The sequence below is a fragment of the Galeopterus variegatus genome, unplaced genomic scaffold, assembly GCF_000696425.1.
Source record: "Galeopterus variegatus unplaced genomic scaffold, G_variegatus-3.0.2 Scaffold2507, whole genome shotgun sequence".
Lineage (NCBI taxonomy): Eukaryota > Metazoa > Chordata > Mammalia > Dermoptera > Cynocephalidae > Galeopterus > Galeopterus variegatus.
In genome coordinates this window covers 273,675-292,044 of record NW_007728618.1, presented here as the reverse complement: position 1 = coordinate 292,044, position 18,370 = coordinate 273,675, and the positions used below count along the sequence as shown (strand labels likewise).

At 40.8% G+C, this 18,370-nt stretch overlaps 1 protein-coding gene across 1 annotated transcript in view; it reads left to right on the top strand.

Moving 5' to 3' along the window:
- Nucleotides 1–9,448: 9,448 nt before the first annotated feature.
- Nucleotides 9,449–18,370, top strand: part of LOC103598112 (neurexin-3) — a 173,713-nt gene continuing 164,791 nt past the window's right edge. The window contains exons 1-3 of the mRNA XM_008582053.1: nucleotides 9,449–9,458; nucleotides 10,459–10,760; nucleotides 16,570–16,731. Coding sequence (XP_008580275.1) covers nucleotides 9,449–9,458; nucleotides 10,459–10,760; nucleotides 16,570–16,731 — 474 coding nt within the window. The remainder of the gene's footprint in view (nucleotides 9,459–10,458; nucleotides 10,761–16,569; nucleotides 16,732–18,370) is intronic.

Below are 18,370 nucleotides of genomic sequence, written 5' to 3'. Positions count from 1 at the left end.
GGGTGACTTACGGGGTCGCGGGTCTGTGGCAGTCTGACGAGCTTCTCTCTGCCTTTGTGGACTAAAGGTAGACAGTTTTACTAACAAGGCAATTTAATTATAGATTTACTGAGGCAGGTGGTAGATTAGATCCTCTTCCAAGATTTCTTCTGCTGATCTGGTGATGATTTGTTATGGAGAATTCTTTACTTGTATACTTCATGAACTAAAGAGAGATTTGACAGAAATAAATATTTTAAAAGCCCATTTTGGTTTAAAAAAATCCATATTTATTGTTTCTACATACCTACATATCCGGATGAGTTTTTCCAAATTCTGTGAACCTTTCATGACTTCTATATTCCTTTCTGAACATGTGTGGGTGGATATGGTGAGTATATTATTTTGGTAGCAATTAGGGTTAGTGTGCGTACCACTGTAACAACAAAACAATACATTAAAAAACAATTTCAGAGAATCTACTTTCTGCTCTAGATTCACTGTGGATCTTTTTCTTATTAATTCTGTTTGTATCAAAATTAGTCTTTCATTCTCTCCTTTCCCACTCTGAGTTCCTAGTAATCTGTCCTCATCAAGTCTGCAGAATATAGTTTTACAACATGACTTTTGATACTCCAGTACGATTGCCTTAGTTATTGTGTAACATTGATAAAATAAGCAAGTTGAAAAAATACCCCATAAATATGTAGATTATTCTTTTTGGACCAGGCTAAGGGTAAAAGGATACGTACGTTTGTGGGTATATGTATTTTTTGTAGTTTTAAAAAATTTTTTATTGGTTACGAATATTCATGAGATACAAAGCTGATTGTCACCCCTCGTGCCCATGGTATGAGGGCCAGATTCATACTGGCAGCATATGCATTACCACAAATTGAATTTGTCCCCCTTGTCCCCCACCCAGTTATCCCCAAACGCCCTCCTCTTCCCCCTTTATCCCCCACTCCACTTTGTAGCCCAAGGAACGTTCTCTCCCTCTGCAAGTCCAACACACCACTGTGGTCTTTCTTTCCTTCCTTTTTTCTCTCTTAGCTCCCACTTATGAGTGAGCACATGTGGTATTTATCCTTCTATGCTTTGCTTACTTCACCCAACATAAGTTTCTCCAGGCTCATCCATGTTGTTGCAAATGGGAGAATTTCATTCTTTTTTATGGCACAAGCAGCAAAAGAAAAAATAAACAAATGGGACTATATCGAACTAAAAAGTTTCTGCACAGCAAAGGAAATAATCAACAGAGTGAAAAGACAACCTACAGAGTGGGAGACAATTTTTGCTAACCATGCATCTGACAAGGGACTAATATCCAGAATATATGTAGAACTCAAGCAATTATATAGTGAAAAAATAAATGACCCAATTAAAAAATGGGCAAAGGAGCTAAATAGACCTTTTTCAAAGGAAGACATACAAATGGCCAACAGATACATGAAAAAATGCTCAACATCACTAGTCGTCTGAGAAATGCAAATTAAAACTACACTGAGATACCACCTCACCCCAGTTAGACTGGTTATAATCAAAAAGATGGTGAAGAAAAAATGCTGGCAAGGGTGTGGACAGAAGGGAACACTCTTGCACCGTTGGTGGGACTGTAAGTTAGTACAACCACTATGGAAAACAGTATGGCGGTTTCTCAAACAACTACAGATAGATCTTCCATATGATCCAGCAATCCCACATTTGGGTATATACCCAGAGGAATGTAAATCATCATGTATTTTTTTTTTAAACAAAAATTTCAAAACTCAATCTAAAACATATATCTTCAGAAAGGCAACTCTGGTTAAACCCTTCACCATTTGAATCACCCACATCCTTGGTATAACTTCAAGAAATGCGTCTACACTGAACACTGGCATAGAGCCAGCTTTAACATTATTGAAATATGTACTTATCATTGACCTCATGTGCTTCTATGTGTCTTTTATGCTGGGTTGTATCCTTAATTTCTTTTGATGCCCTTACTTTGGTGCCTATTTCAATATTTGTTGGGCTCTGAGATGACAACCATAACATTCTTTTCTGATTTCTGAACCAATTGTGGAATAGACGCAAGGGTCAAATTCGGGTCATGTCAAGGCTCCAAACATCACTTCAATTGTTCTGTTGCTATCAGTTCTATTCAGTTAGGTTAGAGAATGTGGCTTTGACTTGCAATCAGATTGGGCTTCCTTGTAATTTTCTTCCTGAATTAAACTCACCCACTCAGCAGTACACAGAAGAGTCAGAACACTGCAGGCCTTCTCCACAGGGGCAGCGTCTACTCCGATAGGCTTACTGCATGGGAGAGCCTGGAGGAGAACTCACAAGCCTTATAGGAAGGGCAGAGCTGAAGGAGAGAGAAAGGTAGGTCACCTGGGAGTAGTGACCACCTAATTGAGAAATGTAGACCTATGAGTATCAGACCCTCACTATGAATCACTTTCCGTCTCATTAGAGAAGTGAATGAGGAAAGGAGAGAAAGTCAAAGTGTTACTCCAAAAATATCTCCTTCTGGAGAATGGGAAGGAAATGTTCTCATGGAGTCATGGGGACAGAGAAGTGGGGTCCCCTCTACAAGAAAGAGGGCACTATTTGTGTTCAATGTTTGATTGACTGGCCCATAATTAAAATGAGAAGCTGGTAGTGAAAGAAGCATAATTACAGTTTAAGTCATATGGATCCAGTTGTTAAGGGATATCAAGTGTAGAACATATACATAAATTACTATAAGTGGGAAGACAGGCATATGTAGCACAATTGGCTCAGGTCATGGTTTTTGCAATATCCATCCTACCTTGGGAACGTCTCCTGGATCCTCTTCAGTTCTCCAGCCTTGTGCCTACCCACTACCATGGTACAATATAAGTACAATTGTGCCACTCACGAGCTGATGTTTTCCTCTGCTGGTTCCCCCATTCCCAGTAGTTAAGAATGTGACAGATAAGGCCCCAGCCTGCATCTTGAACCTGTACACACACCATTGTTCCAGCCACAATGAATTTCTCACCATCCCCTGACCACTCCAGGGAATGTGCTATTTCTTCTAACTAGTATTTCATTCCTCCCTTTGCTTCAAGACACAGCTTAAGTATGACTCTGTTATCAAGCCTTCCCTACCACCCTGGGTCAGTTATTCCCTCTTCTGTGTACCTCTTTCACCTAATCTACACCTACTACGCTGAATCATAATTATTTGTTGAGAACATGTCTGCATCTCAACAACCATAACAGCTAACATTTCTATGGCTGGGAACTGGACCAAGAACTTTATATATTTATGCCTCACAGCAACTCTATGAAATATGTGCTATGGTTATTCCCATTCTGCAGATTAGGAAACTAAGAGTTAGAGAAGTTAAGAATTAAGCCACGGTTCCATAGACTTAGGTAAGTTCTAGAGCTGATTGTCAAATCCAGGTCTGTCCAATTCAGAGCCTTTATCATTAAGCTCTAAGCCATCAAGTTCACAGTCCAGCTACAAAGGGTGCCCTGTTAATGTGAGTTTATGTCAGTGCCTAGTACTTATCAGGCATTACAATTTTTTTTAGCTTTACGATTTCTCTTCTTCTATAAAATGTCAGCCAATTATTCCTGCTCACAGTGTAGCATGTGACCTAAGTGCATTCAGCACTGGATGTATCACCTGGTACGTAGTGTCACCTGTGAATCTTTATTCCTTAACTGAGTGAACAAAACTTTAACTTTTATTATAATGCAATCAACAGCAATGTAGTCTTCAGGATGCCATTTGCTTTCTAGTGATTTCAGTGAAGCGTGGTTTTCCAGGCCATTCTTTTGTGGACTGAGGCAGCTTCTCTCACCAGGATGCTGGCTGTTTATTTTCCAAGTGACAACTTGATTTACTATTTTCCTTCTCATCACTTTCAAGAAGCATCTGCAGGCTAGTGAGTGACCCAGGCAGTGTGGAAAAGTCCATTTATTTCTCTGCTGCTTCCTTCCTACAGAGTCTGAGGATAAGGGTTGGAAATGGCCTCAGGAGGTCAGATTTCCTATGTATTTTCTTTTGTAGCACAGGATTGCTTATAGCGACACAATTTCTTGTCTGCTGGTTACACTCTGCTTTTAAAATACCTGTGTGATGGAACATGGCAGGTAAAGGATTCTGTCCTTTGTCCTTGGGGGATGGCTCTGCGGTTTGATCTCTCCTACTGCTTTGTTTGGCCCTAAAACCCATTGTAAGGGAAAAGAGACAGGGGGAACCAACAATGCAGTCACTTGTGCAATCTTTTCCCTTTTTAACTCAATCAGCATGTTGCTCCCCAGATTCTAGCAGGAAATGTCATTAGGTGATGTGCAATAGAATTCACTCCAGTAAAAAGATTTCTACTTTCCCCTCATTTTTGCAAATATGATCATCTTGCAGCCCAATAGACAACTTCCGTGTCTGTCCACAGCTCTAAGGGGCCCTAGAGGTAGGTGTTCTTGTTTTGCACGTGGATTCTTAGTAGGTTGCATGGAAAGGAAACAGAATTGTGCAAGAATCAACTCTTACTTGCCTGCTGTGTTCCTTTGCCAGCAAAGTACCCAAGCTGCTGTTTTAGATCAAGTCACCTTTCAGAAATGAGCAGATATGCTACCCGCCCCCACTCCCACCCCCCAGAATGAACAGAATAGTTGTGGAATTGTGGGTTTATTCTCTGGAAGTTTATTTCTGCACTTGTGTGTCCCTGCGTTGGTCTTGTTGCTTCTTTTGTCATCATCGGGGCTCCTTCACCTGGGAATCAGTGGCCGGAAGAATTGGGTGGTCTGTGAATTCACAGACTTGAGCACCTATAACCTCTCTCCACACCTGCACAGGTGGAGGAGGCACACTATGGCTCCCGCTGAGTCTGTGGAGTCGGAGGTAATGTGTCAGCAGGAAGACCCTCAGGACCACGGGCCTTCCTTTTGTCTGGCAGGGAGGGCTGCAGTACCCCATGTGAGTTTGTGCCTCATTAGCTTCCTGGTTGGCCAGGCCAGGAGGGGGGCAGCCAGGGTTATCTTTGCAGCAGAGCAGACACAAGTACTGCACTGCTGCATGAGGCCAATTTGAAGGACAAAAGATATGATGATGAGAACAATTTCGCTGTGTCTCTGAGGCTGATCATCAGAATGCTGGTTCTACTGCCTTTCTGGAGCACAGCCGGTGTTCTGCACAGGGCCACTGGCTCCAGCCACTCCAGAGGGGTCAGCGTTTTAAAAAGCTCTTCCAAGCGTCTAAAAATTCCATTTTTAAGGCTCTCTGATGGAAATGAAGAGTGTGATCTTCTCACTTTAACTTCTCCCAACCTGGTGCTAGAGAATTTGGAAGGAAAGCCAGCCTACTCCCCAGCTTCCCTGTCTGAGTTGCTGCTGCCTGGGAGGGCCCTTGCCCATCACAGACAGTGGTTTCCACCTGTCGACAGTCTGAACTTCATGCAGCTTCAGAACATGAGTTATAGGGTGCTAGGCTCTTGTTCTTCTTGCAAGATGGTAGTGTGGTGCAGGAGCAAAAGCTATGGAATGAGAATCCAGCTACTGTGGTTTTGGAACTAGTGTTCCCTAGTGCCTTGCACAACCTCTCTAAACTCTATGTGCCTGCGTTCCCTCACACTGGCCTAATCATAGCAAACTGACCTCAGAAAGTGTTGGGAGAATACAAATATGATTAAGAAAGCATTTGGAAATATATGACACATTTAGAAAGGTGTGAATGTCTGTTTGCAAATGACCCTAGAGTACCTTTTTACCCATTAATGACGTGTTCTTATCTTGAGATTTTTGCCTCTGGCCCTCGGTTTTCCATGGTTGCACTTGGTTCTTAAGTATTCAAGCTTTGTCTTCCTCCTGTAGTCTCTGGCTTGCCGATATCTCTGCCTCTCAGTTTCTAGGGCTGACTCTTTTAGGTACCTTTTCCTTCCATTTTTACCCGGTAAAATACAAACCTCACACCAGGACCTATATCAACATTCAGACAGAACCAGCCCCAGGAAACACCTCAAAAAATAGTTCAAATGTGTTTTTTAAAGATTATGCAATATTTAAAAAATACAGATTGGACCCTTCCATATTTCTTAGTAAAATTATGGAATGGTTCTCCATAACCTTCAGAATAAAGTCAAAATTTCTTGATTTCAAGGCTAGTTTGAGTTCTTAAGTCATCAAGACATCAGGAACCACAGGTCCAATTAAACAGTTCCGTGCACTTCCCCACACTTAGATTGCACAGGAAGAAAAAATTACACTGGATATTTTAATCTGCTTTGGAATTCTCAGAGAAATAGAGTCATTACTGTATAAATCACTAGCTGGGTATTTTTTGGGGAGGGACAGTGGGGAACAAAATTTAATAAATGCTTGTTAATGCTATGCATATACCAGTACTCAGATGAACAAGCCATTTGAAAGATCAGTCCTTTACATATCTTATATAAACTGATTTAAAATCTCGAGTTATACAGATTGCATCTAGTGTTTAATCAATTGGACACTTACAAATAATGGCTAAATGATTTGTTGTCATACAGAGTTGAGCTCTGCTTTTCATGCAGTGAGGAAAACGTTTTTATTTTAACACTTATGCAATTGATTGTAAACTTTGGGGTGATATAATTTAAACGGATCTGAACAGTCCATTAGCTATGTCGGTGCTGACTCTCTGGCCAAGCTGTCGCTTTAGGCTAAGCTGCTGTGTACTGTGTTACATAATCTCCTGCATTTATTTTCTCCACCTGTTTAGTTTGAATACATACAAGGTGACTGCAATGTCTCTTCAACCTCCTTCTCAATGTAAACAGCAAGTTTGAAAAACAGATTTTGGGCACTATTAGGCTTTTCTAATGGAGGGATCGGAGAACTGAATGGGCTTCACAACGTGTGTTTGTCACTATGTGGTTTTGCCCCTTTTAGTTCCATTCACTGTCAACTTTGTATGGTTCTCAAGATGATAAGCAAATGCTTGAGTCTCAGCCACTGGAAGGAAGTTAAGATTGGTTGGGTTCTTAGGAGAAAAATGATATCAGTTGTGGGAGTACACAAAAGAATAATTTCTTCAAGGTCCTCACTCTTTCTCCTTTCTAGTACTTAATTTTCTCTTCTAAAGACTGGGCCATGTGTTGCCAGTGCTGCTCCTCCCAACAACAATTGGGAGGAAAGTATCCCGTGAATTAAAATGAATAAGTTTTCTTAGAAAGTAGAATATGCTTTGGAAAGGAGCTTTCAGTTGTCTACTGTTTGTGGACATATGGAGGAGATATCCCAGCACTTGGCATGATATTGCTCTTGGTAGCCTCCTTTGGCCCAGGGTAGAGGTAAACTGAGAAAATTCTTCATTGAATAAAGAGATTGGGAAGATTGTGAACTGTTGCAGTAGCTTCATTAGGTATTTGCAAAAGAAGACACTTGGCCATATAAAATCTTCCTTGGTGTATTTGCATGAATATTAGCATAAATAGGCATGTGATTTACATAAGCTTTTTCTTTCTCACATTAGTTTTATTTCTTATTTATTTATTGTGATCTTCTCTTCTCCACACTGATGTCATTTTTTCCCCGTAGCCTTCCACATAAAATAAGTTCTGTTGTTTTAAAAATACTCAGATTCCAAAGGGGAAAGGGAAACATTTCTTTTGATGAGAATGAGTGATTTATATAGGGTAAAAGGAATTGATTCCTGCCTCAGTTTACCCAAAGTTTAGTACAGTTTGTAAGTCAATACACAGCCCCATGGAAGCATCTGTGGCCTTTGAGAAGTAAAATAGGAGCATGTAATATTTCCAGAGTGATGGGCAAAGGGAAAGGTAGCTGATATTTACAGAAAAGTCCAGAGGCTCTTGAAGTCCAGAGTACCACAAACTAACTGTGTTGTCTTGATCAACTCTATTTCTAGTCATCAATTTCTTCCTTAATAAAATAAAGGCATTAAATCAGGTAATCTTTAAAATCCCTTGTAGCTCTAAAATTTATTATTTTGACAGTCTCCTTGCTCTAATTATATAAAAAATATTAAGCACCACACAGTACATGGAGTAATATCCCGGTGTCTTGCTGTTCTGTGTCAAGCTTCCCCGCTCTAAAGGGTAGTCGGTGATTAATTTAAGCTCCTCTTTATAGCACTACTTCTCTTGCTCATTCATCTCAGTTCAGTGGACACACAAGGTGTAACTTACATGTTTATAAAAGACACCCTTTAATATACCACGGGTGGTGTCAAGGACGTGCGCAGGAGTTGGCTCTGAGCATGTCCACGTCTGTAGAAAAGAGCTTAGTTATGATAACTGCATTTTCTACTCTAGTCTGGGGTCACCTCCTGGTTTCCTGAGCAGGGGCTTGTCAGGCTGCATTTTAACAAAACCATTTCTTCAGAAATGAGAGGAGTGATCATGACAATAGACAGGGCACTAGGGCATTGGATGAATCTATTTCAAACATTCAGACAGTGTCAAATTTGTGCTTTCTGGTTTTGGGGGGCCATTTTTTGGGAAAATGCATCAGGAATTGTACTGACTGGTACTTATTAATTACATATGTGTAAGCTACACTGTGGTCATTTATAGGTGGTCAGGTCTTTTTTTCTTGTGCCAGTGTGTGGGCAAACAGAAATTTGCAGCTAGACATATATCATTGGAGGCCCTCTGGAACATGCAAGAGAAACTTGATCTCTTCTTTAACTCTCTGGAATATGAAGTTGAGGCTCATGTTTTAATGCTGTCACAATGCTATGATTAATTTAACAGTTTGTAGTGGGTGGTCATCTCTTCATATTATAAGTGACTCCTTTATAGTTCTTACCTCATAAGGAGAAAGTATTTATTTTATTTTACTTAAGAAATTAATTTACCTAGAATTGTGATGTTTGATAGGAATCTGAGTTGAGGTAGACTTGGCTTTGGTTAATAAGATTGGAGTGTAGTTCTGGCAGGGAAAATGGAATTCTCTAAACCTCATTTTGTAGCCCACAGTTTTTACAGGGAAACTGAATACGTAAACTTCTATAGTTGCCAGTTCACTTTCATTAATGAGGTACTTTTGATAGCTTTTGACCAACCCTGATATGAAGTAGTCTGCTGTAAATGAGGCTGTCTAGCAAGAAGACAAATGCAAGTCCACACGTTGTGTGTTGAGATTATAAATCGAATCAACAAATGATTAAATAAGATATATTCTATCCTCTGACCTTGACATATATACCTTTGTAACCATCTGGAAAGCCAGGTGCAAATTTAGAATTTTTGGATTCCTTGGAGTTTTGCATTGGGAAATAACAGCAAAAACTGGCCACCCCCTAGTCTTCAGCCTGTGGCCTACCTACCCCCTTCTTTTCCGGCCCTTGGCTCTGTCCTACATCACAAGGGGTCTGTTATAAATGCATGTGGATACTCCAGCCCGTATGGCCAAACTCTGTCCAGACCCCTTCAAATAGTCCCCGTGGCTACCCGTAGACTTTGAGATCTGCATGCTGACAGTATATTTTGCTTTTAGAAAGATGGATCTAGGTAAGAGGCCTGCACAGACCTGGAAACAGGCTTGGGACTCTTTGGGTAGGGGATTTATAGGGGCCCAGTGTCTGGAATATAGTCTTGAAAGAAAATGTGGGCTCTACTGGAATATCATCTTGGTCCCATGGACCCCAGTTGTGGGGATGGATGTGGACAGTCCTACCAGAGCCATCTAAAACAAGAGACCCTCCCAACCCCTGAGCAGAGGTTCCTTTTGCTTGAGACTAAGAATGGTATTTGTCTTGTCAAAGCAAAAATGATCAGATTTCATTCTGTCCCCTTTGATCACCTTCTTAGGTCCTTCTAAAACAAGAGACCCTCCCAACCCCTGAGCAGAGGTTCCTTTTGCTTGAGACTAAGAATGTTATTTGTCTTGTCAAAGCAAAAATGATCAGATTTCATTCTGTCCCCTTTGATCACCTTCTTAGGTCCCACCTCCTACTTAATAACCCAGCCACATTATACTGGACTCAGGACTTTCCCATGGAAACCAAAGTTAGCTGGGCTATTGATGGATGGAAATCAGAGCCAAATCTTTCGGGGTAATTGATTTTTAGTTATTGGTCAATAAAAGGTACCTAGAGCTAAAGAGTCCTTTGTCAGAACAGTTAATCATCCATTTTAAACCAGCTCTTCTACAAGCATTTACAAGCTATCACTGAAACAAAAGCAACTTAAGTTTTACTTGACCATTTTGCATGAAATTTCCTTTTAAATTTTTCTTTGAGAAAATTTGAAGGAAAGGCAGCAAGCTCTCCTGCATCGTCTTGTTTGTCTTCTGCACTTGTGTGGATGCATAGTTTCTCTGAAGTCCCTTTTCTGCTGGTTCCCCTGGTATTTAGATAAAAGCCTCCTGGAAGAGTTGAAGGGAGTGTTGTGTTGGTGTCAGAAGCGGGGGCAGGATCAGTACCCTTGGGGCGCATTCTCTTTGGTATTTGCATACAGCTGACTTTTGCCAATCAAATGTTGACTCCTTTCCTCCTTTCTTTTGCTGTAGCTCGAGAGGAGAATGTGGCCACCTTCCGAGGCTCTGAGTACCTGTGCTATGACCTGTCTCAAAACCCCATTCAGAGCAGCAGTGATGAAATCACCCTGTCCTTTAAGACCTGGCAGCGGAATGGGCTCATCCTGCACACGGGCAAGTCGGCTGACTATGTCAACCTGGCCCTGAAGGATGGTGCGGTCTCCTTGGTCATCAACCTGGGGTCCGGGGCCTTTGAGGCCATTGTGGAGCCCGTGAATGGAAAATTCAATGATAACGCCTGGCACGATGTCAAAGTGACACGCAACCTCCGACAGGTAATGGCTGAGGGGAGAGAACGCCTGGAGGGCTCATCTTAGGTAGTTGGGGAGGGTTGGTGAAGCAGGTGACAGCTGGAGAGGGAGAGAGATAAGGGTTTGCATATGTCAAGGTCTAACTTTCTCCCAGTTTTTGCAGTTTCCCAAGGAAAATTATTAAACTACGTTTCTCCTCATACTTTGGTTCTCCATTTGTGCTTGTTATTTAAGAACAAAATTTGGTTGTATAGATAAAAAAAGTTATAAGTTCTTTCATCCTTTTTATTCTGCTTTCCTTTTACCATTTTCTTAATTACATTTGAATCTTATCTTATTATTGTTAAATTCAATTAGGGACAGCATTTTGTTTCTGCGGCTTGGTGGATTTTTCTCATTCTTTGAATATATGTTTTTATTTTTAATTAAGTTAGCCATTGCTATGATGCCATAATTTTAATTCCCTCCAGAAAAAGTCTTCCTTTTTCTCTTCCTTTTAATTTACCATTCCTCCCTAGCTTTTTTTTTTTTTTTTTTTTTTTTTTATATATGTTGTTATGTTAACCTCTAGCCTTGGAATTAATTAGCTGGGATCTTTCTGAATTCCTCTGTTTCTCTGTTCCTTGATGCGGTGGTCCTACTCTATGGCCCCTGTCTCTACCTCCGAGATTCTTCAGTTGACTGGGAGGCCTGGAAAGAGGAAGGACCCAAATAAAAAAGTCAACTTTGGAGCAGCCTTTCCTGGTTCTGTCCGTGCTTGGGAACTCCCATCGCCTGTCGATTCTAAGCAGGCAACTCCGTCAGGTGACAATACCCTCAGAAAGCCTCAGCCAAGTGAAGTTGTTTTCAACTTTCATAACTAATAATAACAACAATAATAATACCTCACCAGCCCATACCAGTAGAAGAAAAGCATTTCCTATCGATGTCAAGGTCTGTGCTGAGACTGCCTGTCCAGGTTGCTATTTTCACTTGGTTTTCCTACTTGCAAATTTGCCATTAAACCTAGTTGGACAGCATTCATCCTTTATTAATCAGAAAACGCCATGCAAATTTCCAGAAAGTGCTTATCATATTTTCTTCTGCAATATGATTGATTTAATACCTTCTAATGTAAATAGGAAAGCAGAGGAACTGATGGGAGTTTGTGTATGTTTTCTGTTTGATAAAGGTGTGATGCCTTAGTAATGCTAAACAAATGTCATCAGCTGGTACCCACTGAAAACACACAATAATAGAAACACCCATTTCCCCACTTAAGTGTGTCAGGGAAGCCACCTGGTTAGGAGATTCCATTCTATCTATGTTGAAGTTTCCAAATAACACAGGACTTAAAGTCCCCAATCATTTTACCACACAGGAATTTGACATTTTTGAATCATTGTTCTGTTTTTCCTCCAAGGCCAAAGAACCCTATTGCCAACGTCTTCTTCCATCATCCCTCATCCGTACTTACTCAGAAGAGAACTTATAAACCATCAAGAGAACCTAAATTAAATTTCCATTTGCTAACATAGTAGGACATATCTGGTATGCCTGAGCTGCCGAGACTAGACCAAAAAGTGAGATATGACCCTTTCCCAGTTTTGATTGGTAGGTACAAAATAACACCCTTAGGCATTCCTTGGTGGAGGGGAGACTTTGTGTGTACTGGGCAGCAGAATCAGGTCATAGTTCTCACCAGTTTGCTTCTCTACATCTCTTCCACCCCACACAATTTCTTGCCATTCTAAAATGATTCCAGTTAGCCCGAGGAAGGCTCACTTTTGTTTCTACCAAAAACACTTCTAATATAGTATCAGGCCCCAGTGAAGTCCTTTAAATCCAGAAGGAATAAACCAACCTGTAATTCAAATATAAGTTGTGCTGTTTAAGTCAGAGCAACTAAAGCAAAATCACCCTGGATGTTTTCTCTCCCAAGTTCTAAGGCCCAACTCTGTGCCCTTGGACAAGCCACTTGACCTTTCTACACCACAGTTTCCATTTGTGAAATGGTGATTACAGTCCTCCTCAGCCATGTGTGGTGGCTAAATATGCAAAGCACCTTATGTTCCAGAAAGATTATGAGCTCATCCATGGTCCGGGTGCTAGACTTATTGTGACATGCACATGATTTATGGGCTGAGCATTCTGTCTCAAAGGGGACTGCATCTGTCGTGAGCCAAGGATGCAGCCAAGTAGAGCTCTCTGTTCTGCACTAGACTACAGAGCCCCTAGGGTATCAGGGTATTTCTTGGCAGAGGAAGTATTAATCTTCTGTGAGAAAGTGCACCTAAAACTGGATCGCCTGGAAATCCTGACTGAATTTTGCATCCAAATGCAATTTATTGAAAGAGAGGGAACTCTCTGAAAAGCAGATCTGATTTTGCAAATGCAACTCTTTCAGTACTGAAATATCTAAGATTATTATTTTGCCCATTATAAAACAAACAAATGAAATTTATAACATCTTTTTGAGTTCCCTAGGATACATTTGTAGGGGTGGAAAGCCCTTATTTCAATTAAACTATAAATAGCTTCATAAATATTTGGTAACAAGTATATGGTGGCCTCCCCTTTTTTGGTAAGATTGAATGGCTTCTGTTGCAAAATTCATCTGAGGAAAGTTTACCTGGAGCTTCCTGGAGTGTTTATTACCAAATGGAGCATCTCTCTCCTCATTCCTTCCTTCATGATCATCTATTTGTGGTTCTACCTTTAAACCAAGGCTGGGTACTTTATTGGGGCTTCCAACTGAAGGAAAAATTGTGGACTCTCTATTTGTTCCAAACCATGACTGGGATTAGGGACCAGTTAGTTAGTTATTTGTGTGTGGGTATATGTGGGGCTCGGGCTCGGTCCATTACCTTGCTTGAGTGCAAGGTCATGGCCACATTAATTACTTTATCTTAGAGTGCCACTTTTGTTCAACCACAAACACAAAATTGGGGTTACCAGTCTTTTAACCTCCCATCCTCCCAGCTCTGGGTGTGTTGACAATTTAACATTTGAAATCAGCTAATAATTTGAAAACAGAAAATTAGGAGACTAATGGTAGGGCTTCTCCAGTCATATTCCTCCTTACTATCCATATAAGAGATTTCTTGAAAAGCACTATTCAGGAGGAATGGGAGGAGACAGATTCCAACAGGAAGCATTCTAGCAAAGTAAACAAAATAATAACCTCATTGGGTAATAAAGAAGATTTTAGCTTTGACACATTCTAACATTGATGCATTCTTTCTTACTTTAGAAAAACTGTGTTTTCCTAATAACACAGTTTTTCTAAATTGAGAGGAAAAGAAGAGAGGTGAATGTTCTCCTTTGGCTGCACAAATCTGCAAAAAATCAGGAGAGTCACGGATCTTTAAATTACTTATGGAAACACAGAGTATGCTACATAATGTAGTCTTCGTATGAGGTTTGATCTGTAAATGTTGTAAGTTATTTTCTTTTTAGGGAAAAGTCATGATCTTCATCCATGTAGTCAGAGTCAGATGTGAAAAAAAAAAATCCGCAAGGTGTTTGTATTTCAGTTCTTTCTGTTTATCTACGTGTGGAACCATCAACTTTGGGGATGTTTTCCTTCAGAACAGGTGGAATGTGTATGTGTTGTGGGAGGGGGATGGTACGTGGGTGGTGTTCATTCAGAAGAGCCCTTGGGAAGTAAGTATGGTGCTAATTTTATCGAGGGTGAGGTATAGTCTGAGTGATATTTGGCAGAAGGGGGGCAGGGTGGACCGGAGCTCCTTTTCTGGCTGTGTCCCCCGCAGCAAGGTTTTCCATAGAGTCCTGGTCTCATTGTCTCTCCCCACTCCCTCTTTCTGTGTCGGGTGCCTTTTTTTTGAAAAACTAACACAAGATCATTCATGCAATGTGTCATTTTACTAACCGACTAATGTACTAACACCCTAACGACTCATCTTTGTTTTTAGTTTTTTTAATTAACAATCGTTCTGTTCACAATTTTTAATTTCCTTTCTTCCCCCTTCTCCGCAAAGCACTCAGGCATCGGACACGCTATGGTAAACAAACTACATTGTCTGGTAGATATCATTCTTATTGTCTCTTTTTTTGGGTTTGCCGTGTGTTGCCCCCCTTTTCCTCCCCCAAACCTTCCTTTTATCCTCTTTAGAATCATTTCTTCTTCTTTAAATTTTTTTTTTGAATTAAATGCAAGTCTTTTTTTTTTTTTTTCCTTAAAATAAAAATAAAAAGAAATGCACCTGTCCTCAAAATGATATTTGGTCAAGTTTAATGGGGACAGTTTCCTTTTCTCCAGTTTTCATTTTTGTTTCCCTAAAAGTATTTTGTAAAGAAAGTTTCTTCGTTTAACTAACTTTGTTTTGATTTGTTTTCTTATTTTGCAACTTCCAAGTTACAGACCAGGGACGGCAGAGATTTGTAGTGAGGACTTTCTTCTCTCTGTGTCTTCCTCTCCCTCTTGGTCCTTTCTTTTTTCTCCTTCCCACCCCTTAATCCCTTTTTTCTTTCCCTTTCAATGGCCATGGCTGCCACAGGTGATCTGGGGAGGAAAGTGCTCTACTTCCCACACTTTTCCTTGCCCCTCTTTTACGTGACTCCCTCACCGTGGCCAAAGGGAGCTCTGCCAGTGTGTTCTCCATACCAGCTCTGCATGGCATGTTCCTGTCTCGTGGACCCTCCCATTGGCATCAGAGCTCATTCCCACACGCCCCTGCTCATTACTAACAACCTACCAACCATCAACCCAATGCCACTTTCTTTTCTTTATTTTTCCCCTCCCTCTCCTTCATTCTCCTTTCATCCTTCATATATTTGGGGGTTGGGTTTGGACTTTTTCTTTTCTTTTTTTTTTCTTTTTTTCCTTTTTTTAGTGAGGGAGGTGGCAGGCAGGGGAAAGATTGCCCCTTTGTTTTGAGTGTTTTTCTTTTTTTTTACTTCCATTTTGTACTTCCGTTTGCTCAATGCATGTAAGTGTGAAGAGGGTTTTGATTCCTTATTTCTCGTCACCCTCTCCCACTTCCTGACCTTTTTTCTTCTGCCTCCTCTCTTGGCTCCAGATGATTCTTGCATGGGTGTGCTGGTGTATGGTGTGTGCAATGCTTTCTGCTCCTTTCATGGATGTTGGGTGTACGGGTGCTATTTCTTCCCTGTGGGCGTTATTACTACTATTATTTTGGTTATTATGCCTCATCGTTCCTTTCTTTTTGTTAGAGTTGCCTTTCTGATTTGGGCAATTTTTTTTTTCTCATGGTGGCAGTGATGGCAGCAGAGGGAGGGCAGGGGGTGGTGTCCTGGGGTAGTCCATGGCATGTATCTTCCATGACACATCAGTGTCGAGACCCTTCTCCTTCCCTCCCTGAATGCATGTTTGTCAGCGTGTTGTGAGCCAAAAAAGAAACAAATAAAAAAAGAAAAGAAAAAAGGAAAAAACCATCAACAACCAAAGACCAACCCCTAACAAACCCATTGTCTAATGTCTCTGTTGCTGTTTTTCACTACCACCATAAATAACAATCATATAAGAAATAAACAATCATTTTAGCAATGAAACGAGACAAGTGATATCGTCTGAGGATGGTTCCATTTTCTAGCCTGAGTAAAGATTACCATGGGTAGAACAAGGTGCTCAGCTTGGCAATTCTAACGAACCCTCCCATGAGTCTACAGGGGAATACTGGAGACTTGGGGTCCAGGGAGGCAGACCAGAAAATGGAACTTGGCTGCACAGGCCAAAGTCAAACCAAATTAGAAAAAATGCCTCACCAAAATCTTAACCAAAGTGATGCCACAAGTAGGGGATGCCACTGGATTTTAAGAGGACTGGAAAGTCATTGCTGGGATTTTTTTTGTCCCTCTGTCCCTCTACCAGGTGACAATCTCTGTGGATGGCATTCTTACCACGACGGGCTACACGCAAGAGGACTACACCATGCTGGGCTCTGATGACTTCTTCTACGTGGGAGGAAGCCCAAGTACTGCTGACTTGCCAGGCTCACCCGTCAGCAACAACTTCATGGGCTGCCTTAAAGAGGTAAAGTTCACATAATTCCACTGAATACACTGTGACCATTTTAGAATGAATGAGATTTCTAGATCAATGGCTGTGCGTGTCGTCTAATCTATTCTATGAGGTGATAGGTTGTAGCAGAAAGGACTTTGGACTTGGAAGCAGTTGACCTACATGTTGGTCCTGGTTTAAGCTGGTTGCATGACTTCGGATTCACCACTTAAGTATTCTGTGGCTCTGTTTCCCCATCTAACTAATGGAGAATCTTAACCCACAGGTAGATGTGCTTTAAAACTTAAATGAAATAATACAGATATAAGGACTTTGAAATTCCAAAGAACTAGAGGGATGTAAAGTTTGCTTTTGTACTTTTGACTTGGCAAGTAGGGAAACTCTAGCTAAAAGTGGCTCAATTTGTGGCTCTGTGCCTCCTTGTCTAAAATATAACATATGTATTATTTTACCTTTGCCAAGCCTGGTGTTCCCAAGAGTTTCAATATTTGACATGAAGGAAAATTCTCAGAAAGTAACTTTAAGGCTCAGAGGGCTGATTTTTTCTTTCTATTTTCTTTTTTTTTTTTTTCTTCCTTGAAAACACATAGTTGTAGCTGTGAGAAAGCAGTGGGCTTTGCCATTACTCATTTATTACCACTGTAGCTGATGTGTTGAGACCTCTGTCTCAGAGCAAAGGAGCTTCAGTCAAGTGGAAGTTCCATATGTAAGGTCAATCGTTGAGGCAAGACGAATCAGACTTGATTTGGCTAGCTGATGTGTTGAGACCTCTGTCTCAGAGCAAAGGAGCTTCAGTCAAGTGGAAGTTCCATCTGTAAGGTCAATCGTTGAGGCAAGACGAATCAGACTTGATTTGGCAGAGTTCTTTCAGAACACTGTGTCATCTGAGCAGTACACTGCACATTTTGTTTAATCTAAGCTAAGCTTGATTGCCTAACATATCTATACCATTTCCCTGGGGAAATTCCTTGAGAAGCTAACAATGTTCTTCCTTGTAGATAAAAATCCCTTGTGACATCTTATGAGCCTCCTCTCAGGGCATATGTTTTATTCTTATTATGGTTATTTGAAATTTGCTGAGCATCAGTGATATGGAGATGGCATTACACATGCGATTATTCATGTCACTGCATGTGAGCCCCATCGAGAAAGGGATTGTGTCTGTTATGCCTGGCACATAGTAGGTGCATCATAGGTATTTACTGAATGGGTCAATTTATCAAACAATTATTGTGTACCTTTTTATGTGGTGTAACTAAACTCAGCTCTTTACAAGCCATGCTCGAAGACTTGATCACCTAGGAAGGGAGATGAGATCGATAAGTGAATAATTACAGCACGGGACACCATGTGTGGAGTGTCACAGACTAAGTGCTCTAATTGATAGAGAAAACACAAATTTTAGGTGGGAGAAAAACTGATATTTGAGCTGGGTCTTGTTGCAACAAACCACATGCGAATTGAGAGGAAGGGGTGAATAGGAGAGACAAGACAAGGAGGGAAAATCCAGTTACAGCTTTGTGTTATTCTCAGTCTAAAGGACAAATTAAGAGGAGAACCCAAGGAGTACTTTACTCTCTCTGCTGAATGTTACCTATGCTTCTGCTGACTTTAGAGATTCTATCATTATTTCTCATGCAATTATGGTAGG